The sequence below is a fragment of the Pteropus vampyrus genome, unplaced genomic scaffold, assembly GCF_000151845.1.
Source record: "Pteropus vampyrus isolate Shadow unplaced genomic scaffold, Pvam_2.0 Scaffold69, whole genome shotgun sequence".
NCBI classification, from domain to species: domain Eukaryota; kingdom Metazoa; phylum Chordata; class Mammalia; order Chiroptera; family Pteropodidae; genus Pteropus; species Pteropus vampyrus.
In genome coordinates, this window is record NW_011888850.1 from 1,469,636 (window position 1) to 1,489,097 (window position 19,462).

General features: G+C 33.9%; 1 protein-coding gene across 1 annotated transcript in view; it reads left to right on the plus strand.

Moving 5' to 3' along the window:
• STK31 (serine/threonine kinase 31) overlaps positions 1–19,462 on the plus strand; it is a 77,108-nt gene that overhangs the window by 21,659 nt on the left and 35,987 nt on the right. Inside the window, exons 7-12 of the mRNA XM_011361721.1 lie at positions 552–910; positions 2,033–2,207; positions 6,176–6,291; positions 7,696–7,855; positions 10,146–10,268; positions 14,528–14,707. Coding sequence (XP_011360023.1) covers positions 552–910; positions 2,033–2,207; positions 6,176–6,291; positions 7,696–7,855; positions 10,146–10,268; positions 14,528–14,707 — 1,113 coding nt within the window. The remainder of the gene's footprint in view (positions 1–551; positions 911–2,032; positions 2,208–6,175; positions 6,292–7,695; positions 7,856–10,145; positions 10,269–14,527; positions 14,708–19,462) is intronic.

The following is a 19,462-nucleotide window of genomic DNA, read 5'->3' on the forward strand; positions in this document are numbered from 1 at the left end:
TGAATTTAGGAATTTCTAATGTCTCATAATCTATAATTTCAATTTGTTGATTTTTAAAAAATTATTGATATTTTGTGCTTTGAGTTTCTGTTTTTTGCTCCCACTCTGTATGTAAAACCAGAGTATCTGATTCTGTTTAACAATTTTTTTTTTTCAATTTTAGCATCTTTTCTAGATACTGGAATTCATTTTTATGTGTTTTAGCTCCTCAAGATACCATTATATTTATTTGGGGCCAAAGTGGTCAACACAGTCTGCTAGGTTAAAAAAAATAGGGCATTTAATTGGTACGGATTTTAAAGATTATTATGGGTGCCAATACAGGTGTTAGCTCTCCTTCTGGAAAGGAAGATTTCACGAAGTGTGTGATTGAAATATAGTCATACACATGCAGAAGTGTATTTGCATACAGCCAAAAACTAGATAATACCATTTCCGTAGAGATTTGAGAACAAAGATATATGATTCTTGGAAAAACTGGGTAGAAATAAAATAAATGAAGAAAATATGTTGGTATAGCTGGTTTATGTTCTTTTATTTTTTTCTCTTAGGGTAGAACCTTTTTGGGGAGCTTGATTTTTGAAAAGGAAATAAAAATGAGAATTAAAGCAACTTATCAAGATGGAACAGTTATTGCTCAGGCTGAGTATGGCACTGTGGATATAGGGGAAGAGGTGGCTAAGAAAGGCTTTGCAGAAAAATGCAAACTCACTTCCAGCACTAACATCTGTGAGGAAAAAAAATCAGATCCTGGTCCGCTTGTCCTCAGGAACCTCAAAGGCCCCATTCCCTTGTGGGGGCATAGATCAAACCAGTCAGCCTTCAGCAGGCCAAAGGGGCGCTTAAGTGGGAGGCTGACTCTGGACTTGAAGAATGAAAATGATGCTGGAAATCATGTGACATTTCCAAAGTAAGAATGTAGTGGGATTTTTAGTCTTGCCTAATTTTAAATTCATGGTGGAAGCCCTTGTTATAGTAGAAGTCAAGGCTTATGTTTTGGGAGTCCTTAGCTATGTCAGTGACTTTGAGGAATAATACTGATTTTTTTTCTATTTTTCTCACACATATATTATTCTCTTCTTTAGCATGTTTTCATTAAAAGCTATTTTGAAAGAAAAATCATTCCTGAATTGTTTAAAGTTTGTATACCAACTCTTCATGACAACTCTTGAATACATTTATCAACAATAAAAATCTACTCCTAAATCTGAATTATTCAGACAGTGCTAGAATTTCAAATAAGCTTTGAAATTTTTCCTTTGGCTTAAGAATATTTTGATGAGTGTCCTTTTATTAAAAGGAAAGGCTGTTCTCTTTTTTTTGAAAAAACGATCGCTCACGTGTTTAATACTTGTAAAAAGTTAAGCCAAAGGAAAAACTTCAAAGCTTATTTGAAATTCTAGCACTGTCTGAATAATTCAGATTTAGGGGTAGATTTTTAAAAGGAAAGGCTATTCTCCTTTTAATAAAAGGGAGGCTCTTTGTTCTTCCCGTGAAAACTTGTATTGGAATTTGATTATTAGAACAGAAGTTCACTTTTTAGATAATTTTGAATTACAAACTTGAAGCAGAAGGCCAGATTTGATATACTTCCATTCATATACTTCCATATCATGATCCAAGCCATGATGCCATGTGTTAGGCGATGTAGCTGTTTATTGGCATCTTATCAGTGCTCTAGGAACTAAACTGTCAAATGGAATGGGGGATGATGGAGAGGAGGGATTGGAAGATACCTAGATAGAATGCTTTTACTGTTTTTGCTGAAGTTGATATTGCTATGAGGAAGTTGAAATATGTTTTCTTTGAGAGGTGGAGACATTGTTTCTGAAGGATGACTTCAGTTATAAAATCTAGTCTGCATTAAAATGTTTTTTAATGTTCAACTAGGTAAAGGTTTTAGATTAGTTTCCAGAATTAACTTTAAGATACATTGTGGTATAAAAAGCCTCAGATAATTTAGTTTAGATATTTGATCTCTGTCAGCCTTGCACAGTTTGGTTTTTAAAATGAATGAATTTGTTTTTAATAGGGAAAGTTTGTCTGTTGGTGACTTTAATTTACCGTCTAATGTCAGCCTGGCAAAAATTAAGCAGGACCAGAAACTGATTGAAGAAAATGAAAAACTTAAAACAGAGAAGGAGATTCTTCTTGAAAATTGTAAGGCATTGGAATCCAAAGTAGAACAGACAGCCCAGGAACTGCAGGTATAATATGTTCAATGGCTTAAGGTAAAGAATGACCAACTGAGAAATTGTATATTCATCTACTCTTACTTAATTTTCTGTCACTTTTCCTTTTCTTCCCTTCCACTCCCAACTGTCATTCTCTCCTTCTTACTTTGTTTATAGATAAAATTTTTTCTTATACTCCAAACAAATCATCTTTGGATTTCATTGGATGTTTAAAAGATTAATAATTTATCATTTACATTACCTCTTTTGTTTTCAAAATTTTTACCTATGGAAAATTTCAAACATTCCAGAGGGAGAGAAAATTGAGTAATTAATCCTTATATACCCATCACCCAGTTTTCACAAGTATTAAACACATGAGCGATCTTTTTTTTTAAATCTAAATCTCCTAAGTTATTTAAAAAAAATCTCATTCATAATATTTTACTGGGATAATATTTTACTGGGGATCCTTTCATAAACTACATAAATATCTAACCACTGTACTGTATACTCGAAACTAATAATGAAATAAAATAAAATGCTTAAAAACTATTTTACTACATATGTTTTAGAATGTATCTCATAGAAAAGAACTTCAAAAAAGATATAACTAATATACTTAAAAATTAATAATAATTCCTTATTATCATTTAATATCTAGTCAGTGTTCAGATTTCTCAAATTGTTCCATGAATGTCCTTTCATTGTTGGTTTCTTCCAATCAGGATTTTATTTAAGCCCAAACATTGCTTAATGGTTGATAAAAGTTGTTTAATTTGCATCCTTGTGTTGCTTAACATGCTCCTTTATCTTCATGTGTGCATTTCCTTTTATGGTGGGTAAGTTTCAAGGTTTGCTTAGATTCAAGGCAGTTTTCTTCACCCCTCACCCCAAGGATACCATTTGGTTTTCAAATGTGTAGTTTTTTTCTGACACCAAATGCATTATTTCTACACTAATTCTCCGATACCAACTAGATGTCGTACAATTCGTTTTTGACACTAAATACCAGGAGTTAACTCAGATGCCACAGGTTAAGGACTCAGTCCCACAAGACTTGCCCCACTTCAGACACCAGCCACAAATCCGTCCCCAGGCTTCCCACACTTCTGCCTGGCGGACTCTAAATTTGACTGTTCCTAAGACATCCCCTCACCAACACTCCATTTCCCTAGTTCAGCAATTAGCTGAAACAACTCACAGAACTTAGGAAAGTGATATACTTATAAGTACAGTTTTATTATTAGAGATATAACTCAACAGCCAAATAAAAGGAAGAGATGCACAAGGGAAGTTATGGTGGAGGTGGAGGTGGTCTCTTTCTTGCCATTCTCCCAGAACATGGATTTGTTCACCAATCTGGAAGTTCCTCCAAACCTCATCTTTCTGAGTGTTTTTTTTTTTTTTAAATCAAGGTTTCATTACATAGCCCTGATTGATTAAATCATTGACCAGTGGTAATTGAACTCAGTCTCTAGCCCTTAAATTCATATGTGACATTCTCCAGGGAGGTCTGCCTCATAAATCAATAAATCTCGTGTCCTATCCACTATGACCAATTCTTTAGCCAGGGACATCATACTAAGAGTATTTCAAAGATATAGCCTCTTAGAAAATAGTCTATTTTCTCTTGAGGTATAATTGGCAAGGAGATTAAACTTGTCACCTGCCTCTGTTCTTTTCTCTGGGGGTGTTCCCATGTCCCCTTCCTTGAAAAGAATAAGTGGATTACAGGTCATCTGCTTTATTGACTGAAGATACAGAATGTTTCCTTCAACCCCACAAAGGTCCTTGGTGCCTCTTTCCAGCCTTTCCTCTTTTCCTCCCACCCAAGGCAACCACTGTTCTGATTTATGTCATTATAGTTTAGTTTTCCTGGCCTTATACTTTATATAAATGGAGTCCCTTGATACATATTCTATTGTGTCTGGCTTCACTCACTTAGCATAATCTCTAAGATTTATCTATGTTTGTTCATTTTGTTGCCGAGTAATATTCTATTGTGTCAGTAGACCGCAGTATACCCCTTCTCCTGTTGATGGACATTTAGGTTGTTTTTGGCCATTATGAATAAAGCCACTGTGGCTATTCTTGTACATGTCTTTTAGTGGACAAATGATTCACGTATCCTGCATTATAGAGATTCCTTCCTCAGCCATGTTCAGTCTGTTGATAAGCGCATCAAAAATATTGTTCATTTCTGCTATAGTGTTTTCGATCTCTAGGATTTCTTTTTGTTTCTATCTGAGAATGTCCATCTCTTTGCTTACATTACATATGTTCTTGCAGGCTGTATACTTTATTCATTAGAGCCCTTAGCATAGTAATCATATCATGTTTTAAATTCCTGATCTGATAATTCCAAGATCCCTGCCATATCTGAGTCTGATTCTGATGCTTGCATTGTCTTTCAGCTGTGTTTTTTGTCTTTAATGTGTCTTGTATTTTTTTCTTGAGAGCTGGGCACGGTGTACTGAGTAAAAAGAACTGCTGTAATAATTAGGCTTTCAGTAGTGTGATGGTAAGGTATGAGGGGAGGAGAAATGTTTATACCCTGTGTCTCTGGACTGTGAACTTCACACATGCTTCTCATTCCCCCGGAACCCCTGTAGGTAGGACAGGATGGCTAGAGTGGGCTGGAGTTGGGTATTTCCCCTCCCCTGGGTTGGTTAGGCTGTGATAAAACCCCAGCAGGTTAGGCTCTATTTAAGTAGTTTTCTCTGAGGGCAAATCTTGTGAAGAACAGAATGCTTTGGCATATTTCAGAATGGTTCCTTTTCTTCTCCTCTTGCTGGAAGCTTGAGGGGATTTTTCTCTGATACTTACTGTGAGAACCTGGTAGAGATCCAAGAGATAAAACTCACAAATATGTGGGGACATCCTGATCAGTGAGTTCCCTGGAGTTTTTAACTCTCAGAGTTGTTCACAATTTTAGTTGAGATTTCCCTACTCCAGACTGGCACCCTTTGAGGTTGTTGTTGTAGTAAATTGTGATTTGCTTTTATTCGCCTGTGCGTCTCTTCAGTTTTGGAAGTAGTGGTTTGCCCTGTGACCTCATCTCCCTTATGGACGTGGGAAGAGTTGATTTTTCAGTTTGTTTGGCTTTTTACTTGTTGTTAGGGTGGAGTGGCAACTTCCAGGTTTCTTACATGCTGGACTGGAAACCAGAAATCCTCAATGTTTCAAAGAGCTAATTTTTGGCTCTGTTGATTTTTTTCTTTATTGTCTCTTATACTTTATTAATTTCTTTTTTGATTTCCTTCTCTCTGCTTAATTTTGTTCTTCTGTCTGCTTTAGATGAAAGCATTGTTTTTAATCCTGTGTTCTTTTATAATATTTAAAGATATTTCCTGCCACTTCTTTATCTATTCATCCCATGATGGACAATCTTTCTTTAACTGAAGGATTGGAGAGAATATGAGGACTGGAGAGCATCTTGTTGTTTAGATATCAAATAAAAGTTCTATGTTTAACAGCAATATGTGGTTTGTAGTATGATTGGAATAAAATTATCAGGTCTTTACCCATATTACTGCTCTGTACATTATTTTGCACAATCATGGTAGACATATCTTTGCGATACCACTTAGAATCAGGGAATTTAATCTAGCGTGAGTCAAGGAAATGTTATTTTTGTTTCTTTTGTAATGCAGAATGATATAAGACTGTATCAGAAAACAAATTGTCATTGATAATCATTTGGTTTCTATGAGAATCTTTTTATCTTTTAAAAATCTAGGTATTAAGATATAAGTATGTGAAATTTTATTTGGCTTCTTATTAGGATGAAGTATGAGTCTGTAATCTGTATGAAGGCAGAAGAGTAGAATAGATTATCTTTTTCAGATCTTCACTAGTAGAGAAATCATTGTTTGTTATCCTGTGGCCTAATATTTTTTAACCTTAAAAACTTTAATTATTCTTAAAAATCATTTAAATAACAGTATAAATGGTTTTCTATTTGGGTCTCATTAGGATGTGCTTGTTCTTTGTTTCAGCAAGAGAAAGCAACTACCATGGATTTGACTAAACATTTAGAAAGCACTCTGAAGACTCGTGTAGGTACCAGAATGAAAAATTTGGCAGCTAAGGTAGAACTGTTGAAAGAAATTAGGTGGGTAAAAGCACATTTTTGAGAAGGATAATTCAAAATGATTGCTGATTAGTTAGTACTTTGTTTAAAATTATATGCCCACCATTTTTGCTTTGAAACTTAATCTTTGTGTTTTTATTACTTTAGAGAGAGAAATTAAAAATAGTTACCACTGGGACAGATTTTGTAGTGTTTTTGTCAGTGTTCTGATGTTACTATGAGTTGTTACATCGTCCTAAAGTCATCTATGAGCGTGAAATTAAAAAATCACAACTTTTAAGTGGCAGTTTGATGAGAAAGTACTAAATTGTTTTGCCTGATTTTATGGGCCTAAACTAGTTTCAGTAATCTAAATTACTTAGTTATAGTCTTAAGAAAGAAAAGAGTGGTCTTCATAGAGTCAGAAGAAAAGTGGTCCTTGTGGAGTCAGAAGAAAAGAAATTGGTTAGCAAGTCTTGTGCAGAGTTTCAGCATTTCTCAGATTCTGTATATGAATTTATTTGGGTATTTTATTTTAATAAAGAATTGCTTTATGATTGGTTAGGGATAATTTATCACCCTTTGCTGGAATGTGGAAAAAATAGTTCTCCAAACAACCTGGTTCCCTTTTTATGCTACACATAGAACTTAAACCAGTAATCTACTTGCTCATGTGCTCTGAAACACTAAGAAACTGTTGTCCTGAATGAATACTGCATGTTGGTTTTTTGTCTAGTGGAAATGTATATTCTGCAGTATAAATCCGTCAGATGGCATTTGGTTTATAAGTGTCTAAATAGTTTATTTTGATCCCTGTAGAGCCTTATCAACTTTTAATGCACTACCAAAAATTAAGTGGCTACACTGACAAAGCTGTGAGACAGGCTTTGGACCAAAACAATCCAATATATTTTAATCTATAATTGAGGAAATACTAGAATGGAGGCAGTCTAGTTAGAAGCTAGAAAAAAGAATTCAGATGTGCCCTGTTGGTTACACTAGTTGGCCTGCCTCTCTGATTGCCTTTGTTTTAAAATCTATTTTTTAAACTCCACAAATGGTAGTCTGCTAATTAAAGTATAAGGATTATATGCCTGTAGTTTTTATAAACTATCAGCTAAGTCTAAAAATTTTTTAAAAGCATTTACAAATGTAATTATGGACCAGAATCGAAGGTCCACTTGATATCATTTAAATTCTGCAGACTTTTGAAGTTGTCCTTTTATATAAAGATTCAAAAAAATATACATTTTTTTCATATATATTTTTTAATTAAAAATTTGTATTAACCGTTTCTCATGGTTTTATATAAAGTTTTAGAAAATACCTCTTCATAGCTAGTGTTATTATTAGTAACTTTATGCCATTACTATTTTAGTGTAACTTTTTCTCATACCAAACTTGCAAATTTTTTGATATTTTCCTTTTCGCAATTTTTTTTAATAGACGTGTCAACATCAGCGTTCGTTTTGGAAATGACCTTTCGGATGCTATACAAGTGTTGGATGAAGAGCGCTTTACTATCCCAGCTTCTTTGAATGAATTAGAGATAATTTGGACAGAATACAATCTGGCTCAGGAGAAGATTAAAACTTGTCAAAATGTGGTGGGTCTAGAATTTTTCTCTATTATGGTTTTTATCTGTTGAATATAAGGAGATACTATTTTTTCAAGAAAGCAGGAATGCAGATATTGTAATGATACTTTGCATGAAATCTAACTTTTATAGTATCTTCATATTCATAATTTGATTCCTTTTATTGCCTTGTAGAAAAGATATGATCGATAAATAGTGATTGTGGATAAAGGGTTAACAAAATCTTTTTCCCTGTTGCGTGAGAATCTGACCTTTGGTTAATTCCCTCTCTGTTCCTGTGGTAATTTGGTAAAAATGATATTTCAGTCATGTTACTAGGCAACATGGTTTAGGTAAATAAAACTGGATTGGTACATTGTATATGGACTGGGAAGAACTATAAACTGTAAATACTTGGTGGAACTCTTGCAACTGGACATATCCGCTGAGGGACCCTGGAAGCTATACCTATAAGAGATTTTGGCTTTTGTGGGGCATGAGACTTGTAAGCCAGGGTGGCTCCCACACCTGTGAATGTGGAACTTATCTTCTGGTCTGAGCAGTGTGTTTTATGCTACAGCCTTAATATTAAATGCAGTGTAAGCCACCCATTGTTGAGAGAGTTATTTGTGGGTAGGGGAATATGAAGAATGGAATATTTCATATGAATTCTTTATTAGTGTAGGTCCAAGTATATTTCTTCTTGCAGTTTTCTCTCTTATATTGAGCTGAGCAGAACTCCTTGTTTTTCATGCAAAGATATTTGGCACAGCAATCATAGCTTTCCATAGGACCTATGAGCTCTGTACTTGTCTTTGGAGTTGTCCCATTTTCTGCCTTTGAGGATTGTACTCTGAAAGTCTTATTCACTTTTCATACCTAGGTTGTCCAGTTGGCAACCTAACTGGCACTGAATGAGAAAAGTGAACAAGGGTAACTAGGCTTTTGGAAATGTCAGGAATGTTTAATTGAGAGAAAGATTACATTTGGGTTACATCTTAGACCCTAACTGGTCACTTCTGATTGTGAAAGGAAAAAATGACAGAAGTAATAAATTTTGAATTTCTGTGAAACACAGGCAGTGTTATGGTGCTTTATAAACTTATATTAAATTTTAAAATGGGTATTTTTGCTCTTATAAATGAGGAAACTGAAGCCCACAGGATTTAAGGAACTTTCTCAAGATTACGTAGTTCTAAATGTTAATACGGAATTTGAACCCAGATATGGTTGACTACAAAGTGTATTCTCTTTCCATTTAAACCGTACTGCCAACATTAAAATATTTCATAATGATTTTATGTAATAAGATGGAAAAGAACTGCTTTTTTCTTTTTGTTTTGTTTTTGTGAGTTGAGTATGGGAAAAGTGATTCAGGACAGAGAAGGAGAGGGCTTAACGTAGCTCTAGGAGTTGATACTCTAGTAAACAAAAAACTGTTTTAAAGTTAAGTATTTTCCTGCTACAGCTGATGTTTCAGGACTGCTTTTAGGCTTCATTGCTCTGAAGTTCACTTGAAAAAACTGAAGAGTAGATTATTGGATAAATATACAATCATAATTGCCACTTGGAGTTGCCATTTTTTCCCTTATTGTAGTTAGGTCTTAATATTGTTATTTTTGTTCTATGTAGTTTGCTATGTATACTTTTGGTGAAAGAGATTTTTTCCTTTTGTCTTTACCGTTATAAAATGGTCTGGTTGAGCTTTACCAAACAAGAATATTTTAAAATTCAAGCTTTTAACTATATGTGCCAGACAGTTGTAGGTAGTGGAGATACACATTTGTTTAAGACATGATTCTAGTTTTCTTGGGTATGGGATGGATTTATAAATAGTGTCAGTACAGTTTCATAAGTACTAAAAGAGAGGTAATGCAGAGGGTTCTTGGATATATCATATATCTATTTCCAAACGTAGCCTCTTGGACAAATTGGAGGTATTATCCTGTTAGAGATTAACTGAATCTTGAAGGATAAGTTGATGAAGGAATTAAGGTTGGGATGGGAGTTGGAAGGAGGCAGTGTGTAGTTAATAATAGGAACTTACATAATTTTCATAAGAAAAACAAAAATTTCATTATTGCAGAAATAATGGGAAAAAATAAAGATTAGCAGAGCAGGATCGTTAAACGTCTTATTTCTGATTAAGGGAAAGAAAGCTCTTTGTCAATTTGGTGATTTAAGGAGAGGGGTGTTTTAATTGCCACTATGTTTGGAGAATGTTAAATTTTTCTGTTTTTAAGAGATAATTTTTATATAGGTTAGTGTGTAAAAAAACACTTGATGTATTAATGATGATTCTTTTTTTTTTCTCCTTCAGAATGAAGGGAATATTTTGATTGCCAAAAGAAATGAAGTGCAACAGAAGCTGTGCATGGCAGTAGAAGTTTTTATTGTGGAAGTAGATGAGTTACCTCTTAATAAACGCTTGAAAACATTGCAGGTTGGAATTTAAAGATAGTAAATATACATTGTACATTAAATATACATGTTTATCATTTGGGAGGTGAAATTAGCGTTTACCTTGACACTTCAGATGGTGGCTGCAAAAGTTTTTCTTCCTTGGTGAAACCTTACTTCTTTTTAATGGAATTAAAATTTTATGTTAATATACTTAATATGTATATATATATGTATATATATTCTGCAAACAAGGTAAAATAGACACATCAGGCTTGCTAGAGCAGTATTCATTGGGAAAACTCATGGAGATAGGAGCAGCAGTAGGCGTGTGAGTTCCTGTTTTCCATTAGATTCTAGCAGAAAATCCGGTAAGCAACATGTCAGAGTTAGGGAGAGGGAACCTGATCCTTGAGTTACAGAGCTTTTAAGATCCATGATCAGGGGCTAGAGTACTACAGCTAGATGATGATGTGGAACTTTGTCTTCAGCCCCATTCTGCCATCTCAGCAGTGGCTTTAATTTTGAGTGAATGAGCACGATGGTGTTACCATTTCACCTATTAATGTAATATTTCTCTTTATTCAGATCTTTTAAAAAATTTCCTTTAATGATTAAAATTTTTCTCTCAAGGTCCTCATGCATCTTGATTTAACTCCAAGATATTTATACTTGTGGTTGTTTTTGTCTTACTCTTATTCTCTACTTTCTAGTTTGTTTTTGATGGTGTGTAGGAATACTATTGATTTTTAAATATTGATGTCTCTCTGGCAGCTCTGCTGAACTCATTTAGTTCATGTTTGTCTATTGATATTTTTTGAGCTTTCTGTGTGGTCATATCATTTGAAAACAGTGGTTCTCTTGTACTTCTACCTTTTATATATCTGAATTTTTACTGTGTTGGTAGGTAACTTTAGTAGCAAGTAGTAACTGTATTAACTGGTATCCTTGTTTTGGACTGCAGGGAATGAGCTTGCTAGAGAGTTGAAGAAAAGGATATTCGGGGACATCTGGGCACTGTCTCTTTTTGTCTGCCTGGATGAAGATGTCATGTTGATGATACTATGTATGGTTCAGGAACCAGTGGAGCCCTGGTTTGAAACATTTTCTTAAATGAAATTGCATTAATAGTATCAGTCTTCTAGAATGGTGAAATAAACCTTGCATATAAAAAAGGCAATGGTGTAGTTAGAATTTACCTGTCTACAGTGTAACTTCTATTTTACCCTGTAAAGGTTTACTTCTTATTAATTGTTAGTAAACATAGATTAAGGATCTGCAACAAGATCATTTTGAAAGCTCTTTTTAAAGTTTAACCTTAAAAGACTTTTTGTCATACCTGCTTTGTTTTCCTTTCTGCTTTTCCCCTTGGTCACGAGAATGTTCTTAAACTTTCTTTTGCTGAGAAATAGTTTGATTTTTATTTATATTCGTCAAGTAAGTAAGAAATACAACTTTTTTAAATTTCATGATTCTGATTTCTTCAGCATTTATTGAAACTTTTGTGGCCTAGAGTACATGGTTGATTTTTTTATGATCATTTCTTATAAATTCAAAAAGAAAATAATAATCTAGGTTTTCTTGGTGTGCAGTTTCTGATATATAGCTATTGTTTTAAGCTTTAATCTCCTGTATCTTTGCTTGGTTTTTGGTCTGATCAGTTTATCAGTTTTGAGGTATTTCTGTTATACTAGTTAATATATTTTGTTATATATTTTAGTTTTTTAAATTATTTAGAATATTTCAGTGCTGTATTGTTGGATGTTAATGAATTTGTGATTGTTACATATTTTAACATGTGTTTTAACTACTATCCAATCTTATTTTTCTTTAAGGTGTTTTGGGATAAAATTTTATTTTGTTTATTTTAAAAATTCCTATTCCATCTGTCTTTTTGGTTAATATTTGCTTTGTATATTTCCTCCCCACCTCTTTATTTTAAATGTCTCTCTTAGACAACACACTAATGGGACATTTTAAAAAGAATCCAACCTATAAATCTGTCTAAAGAAGTCACTTAACTTAATTGATTCATATATTTATAGTTACTGTTTTATTAGAACTTATTTTCTATGATTATATTGTGTTTCTGTTTATCATGGTTTCTTTTATTCTTTTTCTACCATTCAACTCTTTATTTCTTAGAACATTTTTACTTGTCTTTTGTGTGTCTTCTGTATCTCCCTCCCACAAACCAACCAACCAAGCACAATTGTTGTCTAGGATCTTAGTCATAGATTGTTATGGATATTGTATACAGTAACTCAGATAACAAGGTTTAGAGTTTTCTCATTCTATTTCATAAGTTGTTGGATGTCTTGTGGTTTTCTCTGTGCTTTAGAGTATTTTGTCTAAGAGTGTTTTCAAAGAGCTTTTCATGTAGTTTACTTTGTGAGATATTAAAAGTCTCAGGATATCTTATTTAAACAATTTAAACAACTATGTACATTTAAGCACTTCAAACAGTTGTTTAGTTGGCCATAAAATATTAGGTCCAAGGGCCGTTTTTCCTCTAGACCTTTGACAATAATCCATTGTCTTCTTGGTTCCATAGTTGTTAATATCAGTCTCATTTTTGTTCTTCTGTGATCTTCTTTTCCACTCTGGAAGTTTAACATTTTCTCTTGACTTTGCTTCTTAATTGCACTAAAATATGTTTATTTTAATCTGAGTTAATTAGTCTGAGGTTTTATATCTTTAACTCTAGGCAATATTTGATAATTATTTTTTAAGATACTGTCCCTCTTAACCCCCACTCACCCCATTTACTTTTCCTCTTATTCTGTGACTTCTTTAGATGGATATTTAAACTCTCTTCTACATATTTTAATTGTCCATCCATTTTTTTTTTCTATTTTTGATCCCTTTTTTTGTCTTTTTCAGGGGATCCTTGACTTAACTATCTAGCTTGCTTGCTAATTGCTTCTGTAGCTGATCTGTTCTGCCATTTAGGCCAATCCACTGTGTTCTTTATTTTTAAAGAGTATTTCTTTCATACCATATAATTTCAGTTGTTTATTATTTATAACTATTTGGTTTTTCTTTGTTTCCAATATTCTTTCATTTCGTTGAGAATATTTATTATACTTATTTTGAGTTATTACTGTTATCTGGGTCACTGATTTTGCTTCCTTTTTGTATGGTGCCTTATTTTGTTATATTTTTTTCAGAATGTTTATACTTGTTACACCTTGCATCCTTCCTTGTACCTCCCGTCAAGATTTCACATTCCCTTGGGGAACTATAAGCTCTCTTAGTTCTGTGCTATCGTGTAGGTATGGGGTAGTGTGGTAGAGGGGCCGAGGGAAGGATGAAAGCTTGGATAATAACCCAGGGACTTCACGTAGATTTAGGGAATAGGATGGGGTTATTTCTCAGAACTTCTAGGGTTGCAGTCTGGCTCTTCTTCCTGTTGGCCTCTCTTCTAGATGATGTTACTTCTCAGTGGTTCTCCCAGTTACTCTGCCTCATCCACTGCTCTTTTCTATGGGCTGCCACCCTTGGGTATAAATGCTACCAGGTGTTCAGGGAAAAAGAAAAAAAAAGGATGCTTAAGGGTACTTGTTATCAATTTTTGCATCATTAGATTCCTATACTGTGCTTGTGTAAATTCATTGCATCTTGCTTGTGCTACTGCTTTCCTGTCCAATCTGAGGGGAGAGAAGGGCATATGAAGAAAAAGTTCTCTTTTCCCACAAGTGGTACAGGCCTTCTCCCACTTTTAGTGACTGTTCATTTAGTGCTTTGTCTTCACAAGGATATCTCAGAGTTTTGTGATAAAAATTTCTGGGATCTCTTAAGTTTTCTTCTTGTCTCTGTGACCTTTCTAGAGTTTGATTCCCGGAGTGAGACAGTAGGCTGTCTTGTTTCTTTCAGTCTTTTAAAAAATGCTTTTAAGTACACATATATGTTTAGTGTCTTTACTTAATTGGGATTATTTGTATATTTAGTATGTAGTTAATTTTATTTAGCGTTAGGTCTTAGAAATTTCCATGTCATGATAAAACAGTGATTCTGATTTAAAGTCAGAGAAAAGAGGGTAATTTCTACTTAACTAAAAACCTAAGAACATAAAGCTTTCTTTTTGTAACCTAATCACATAATAAACTTTTACTATTAGAGTCCAAATAAATCAGCCTCTAGGTGGTTTTATGCTTTCATGTCTGTCTAATTATTCTAAGTGTTATTTATAAAATTCTCAAGGATAGGGATTCAGCATACTACTTTTCTGTCTCAGATTCTAATATGCTTGAATCCTAATGTGAAATTAATAAACTTCAATAAACAAATATACCTTTGCAGGATTTGTCAGCCTCTTTAGAAGCAGTATATGGACAGGCCAATGAAGGGACAAACTCTGAAGAAATACTTAAGAAGTTTTATGACTGGAAGTGCGATAAAAGGGAGGAGTTCACCAATGTTAGGAGTGAAACAGAGGTTTCTCTACAGCGTCTCGTGGCATGGTTCCAGAGCACCTTAAAGGTAATAAGAGCTCTTGGCTGGTGGTGTCCTAGCATAAACCAGGGAATTAAAAATTTTTTTTCTAAATATAATTTCCTTTTTTTTGAAGGTGGGCATGAGGGAGGGGAGAAAAAGGGGGAGAGAGAGAGAGAGAGAATGAGAATGAATATGAATGAGAATGTGTGTGCTGGGATGGAAAAGTGAGGAATTTAGATATTTATAGTCTCTGTTTAGGACATATGAAAACAACTTTAATCTTTAGATGTAAGATACTATTACTGGAGTTTATTTCAAGTATTGTGTATTTTACAGCTATAGTGTAGGGAATAAGGATATGTATATATACATGTGCTTTAGAGGATAGAGAGCATTCCTCTTTTTTTGGTTTCTTTTTTAAGCAAGATGTGTTTTAACAATAGTTGGCTAACTAGTCATGCTTAAAATAATTGGTAGTATTTAATAAATCTTTTTAAGTTTTAGATACCTTAAATATCTTAAAAATACCTAAAATAGATGGAGAATATTAGTCTATTGATATTAGGTATGAGAAAAGATGTTTTGCATATCATTCCTTTTGGTTCATTTTCATTATTATAAAAACAGCATGAAATTTTCCGAAAGGCTTGGGGGTATGTCATTTTGTATAAAGTGCTCAGAACTCTAATTAAATTTTAGCCTAATTCTGTTATGTCTGCTTTAACAACTTCCTTAGCAAGGGCAAGGACACCCGTGGTGTCCTTTATCTTATCTGCGTGATTGATTTCCAAATATGCATTTCTAGCTTAGTTTTGGAAAAAAACTTTATAATGTCTAGCTACTTCTGGGACTCTTCATTTTTGTTACTTTCTTATAGATACATTAACATAACTAAGTTACTGCTTTATCTTCTTTTGTTATTGATCATCGTTGTCTTGCTGTTTAGGTTAATTTTTTTTTTCATTTCCACAGCTGTTTCCCAAATCCAGTTCTCCATAATCACAAATCCGAATACCTGAAATCAAAGAGACTGCTTGTAACCTTTATATTCTATATTATAATTTGAGCCGTTTTGTTCTGTTTAACACCTTATTATAAAGTATATTTCCAGATAGAAAATACCTTCGTTTTCCTAATGAAACGAATCCGTCTGAGTTTAGTCTTTAATCTGAAGTACTCTTTAAAAAGTACTCTTTAACTTTTAATCTCTATTCTTAAATACTAGGTCATTAGCAAATACCAGGTATAATCATATTCCTTCCTTGTTTGAGAGCTTACATTGCCTGCCTACTACCTTTCAGATTTAAACATGCCACCTGAGCATTCAAGGTTCTTTACTAATTTTTAGTCAGACTGCCTCTTTCACTATGCCCCAAAAATGTCTTAGTCTTGTTTCTGTTCCCCGCCCCGCCACCTTTGATCCCTTTTTTTGTCTTTTTCAGGGGATCCTTGACTTAACTATCTAGCTTGCTTGCTAATTGCTTCTGTAGCTGATCTCTTCTGCCATTTAGGCCAATCCACTGTGTTCTTTATTTTTAAAGAGTATTTCTTTCATACCATATAATTTCAGTTGTTTATTATTTATAACTATTTGGTTTTTCTTTGTTTCCAATATTCTTTCATTTCGTTGAGAATATTTATTATACTTATTTTGAGTTATTACTGTTATCTGGGTCACTGATTTTGCTTCCTTTTTGTATGGTGCCTTATTTTGTTATATTTTTTTCAGAATGTTTATACTTGTTACACCTTGCATCCTTCCTTGTACCTCCCCTCAAGATTTCACATTCCCTTGGGGAACTATAAGCTCTCTTAGTTCTGTGCTATCGTGTAGGTATGGGGTAGTGTGGTAGAGGGGCCGAGGGAAGGATGAAAGCTTGGATAATAACCCAGGGACTTCACGTAGATTTAGGGAATAGGATGGGGTTTTTTCTCAGAACTTCTAGGGTTGCAGTCTGGCTCTTCTTCCTGTTGGCCTCTCTTCTAGATGATGTTACTTCTCAGTGGTTCTCCCAGTTACTCTGCCTCATCCACTGCTCTTTTCTATGGGCTGCCACCCTTGGGTATAAATGCTACCAGGTGTTCAGGGAAAAAGAAAAAAAAAGGATGCTTAAGGGTACTTGTTATCAATTTTTGCATCATTAGATTCCTATACTGTGCTTGTGCAAATTCATTGCATCTTGCTTGTGCTACTGCTTTCCTGTCCAATGTAAGGGGAGAGAAGGGCATATGAAGAAAAAGTTCTCTTTTCCCACAAGTGGTACAGGCCTTCTCCCACTTTTAGTGACTGTTCATTTAGTGCTTTGTCTTCACAAGGATATCTCAGAGTTTTGTGATAAAAATTTCTGGGATCTCTTAAGTTTTCTTCTTGTCTCTGTGACCTTTCTAGAGTTTGATTCCCGGAGTGAGACAGTAGGCTGTCTTGTTTCTTTCAGTCTTTTAAAAAATGCTTTTAAGTACACATATATGTTTAGTGTCTTTACTTAATTGGGATTATTTGTATATTTAGTATGTAGTTAATTTTATTTAGCGTTAGGTCTTAGAAATTTCCATGTCATGATAAAACAGTGATTCTGATTTAAAGTCAGAGAAAAGAGGGTAATTTCTACTTAACTAAAAACCTAAGAACATAAAGCTTTCTTTTTGTAACCTAATCACATAATAAACTTTTACTATTAGAGTCCAAATAAATCAGCCTCTAGGTGGTTTTATGCTTTCATGTCTGTCTAATTATTCTAAGTGTTATTTATAAAATTCTCAAGGATAGGGATTCAGCATACTACTTTTCTGTCTCAGATTCTAATATGCTTGAATCCTAATGTGAAATTAATAAACTTCAATAAACAAATATACCTTTGCAGGATTTGTCAGCCTCTTTAGAAGCAGTATATGGACAGGCCAATGAAGGGACAAACTCTGAAGAAATACTTAAGAAGTTTTATGACTGGAAGTGCGATAAAAGGGAGGAGTTCACCAATGTTAGGAGTGAAACAGAGGTTTCTCTACAGCGTCTCGTGGCATGGTTCCAGAGCACCTTAAAGGTAATAAGAGCTCTTGGCTGGTGGTGTCCTAGCATAAACCAGGGAATTAAAAATTTTTTTTCTAAATATAATTTCCTTTTTTTTGAAGGTGGGCATGAGGGAGGGGAGAAAAAGGGGGAGAGAGAGAGAGAATGAGAATGAATATGAATGAGAATGTGTGTGCTGGGATGGAAAAGTGAGGAATTTAGATATTTATAGTCTCTGTTTAGGACATATGAAAACAACTTTAATCTTTAGATGTAAGATAATATTACTGGAGTTTATTTCAAGTATTGTGTATTTTACAGCTATAGTGTAGGGAATAAGGACATGTATATATACATGTGCTTTAGAGGATAGAGAGTATTCCTCTTTTTTTGGTTTCTTTTTTAAGCAAGATGTGTTTTAACAATAGTTGGCTAACTAGTCATGCTTAAAATAATTGGTAGTATTTAATAAATCTTTTTAAGTTTTAGATACCTTAAATATCTTAAAAATACCTAAAATAGATGGAGAATATTAGTCTATTGATATTAGGTATGAGAAAAGATGTTTTGCATATCATTCCTTTTGGTTCATTTTCATTATTATAAAAACAGCATGAAATTTTCCGAAAGGCTTGGGGGTATGTCATTTTGTATAAAGTGCTCAGAACTCTAATTAAATTTTAGCCTAATTCTGTTATGTCTGCTTTAACAACTTCCTTAGCAAGGGCAAGGACACCCGTGGTGTCCTTTATCTTATCTGCGTGATTGATTTCCAAATATGCATTTCTAGCTTAGTTTTGGAAAAAAACTTTATAATGTCTAGCTACTTCTGGGACTCTTCATTTTTGTTACCTTCTTATAGATACATTAACATAACTAAGTTACTGCTTTATCTTCTTTTGTTATTGATCATCGTTGTCTTGCTGTTTAGGTTAATTTTTTTTTCATTTCCACAGCTGTTTCCCAAATCCAGTTCTCCATAATCACAAATCCGAATACCTGAAATCAAAGAGACTGCTTGTAACCTTAATATTCTATATTATAATTTGAGCCCTGTTTTGTTCTGTTTAACACCTTATTATAAAGTATATTTCCAGATAGAAAATACCTTCGTTTTCCTAATGAAACGAATCCATCTGAGTTTAGTCTTTAATCTGAAGTACTCTTTAAAAAGTACTCTTTAACTTTTAATCTCTATTCTTAAATACTAGGTCATTAGCAAATACCAGGTATAATCATATTCTTTCCTTGTTTGAGAGCTTACATTGCCTGCCTACTACCTTTCAGATTTAAACATGCCACCTGAGCATTCAAGGTTCTTTACTAATTTTTAGTCAGACTGCCTCTTTCACTATGCCCCAAAAATGTCTTAGTCTTGTTTCTGTTCCCCGCCCCCCCACCTCCCCCGGTACTTCTGTACTGTCCTCTCACCTCTGTTAACCGCTAACTACATTAAAAAAAAAATGCGTGTTTTTTTTTTAGGTGCGTGATGTGTGTATACCTTTTTTTTTTTCCTGGTACATAGTTTTATGAGGGTAGTACTTTATGTTTCTTGTGTATTCTTATTTCCCTTACATTGTCCAATACTTAGGCTAATACTCTGCTCCAGGTATAAGGACACAATACTAATTGAAACAATTAAATGAGATACTTCATGCTTTTATTTTTGCAAATGAGGCTTTTGACTTATCTGTGGAAGAATCACTGACTTTTGAAGATACAATTGGTAATATTGATGAAATCCTAGAGAAGTCTGAGTCAAGTGTCTGCAAAGAGCTGGAGATATCTCTGGT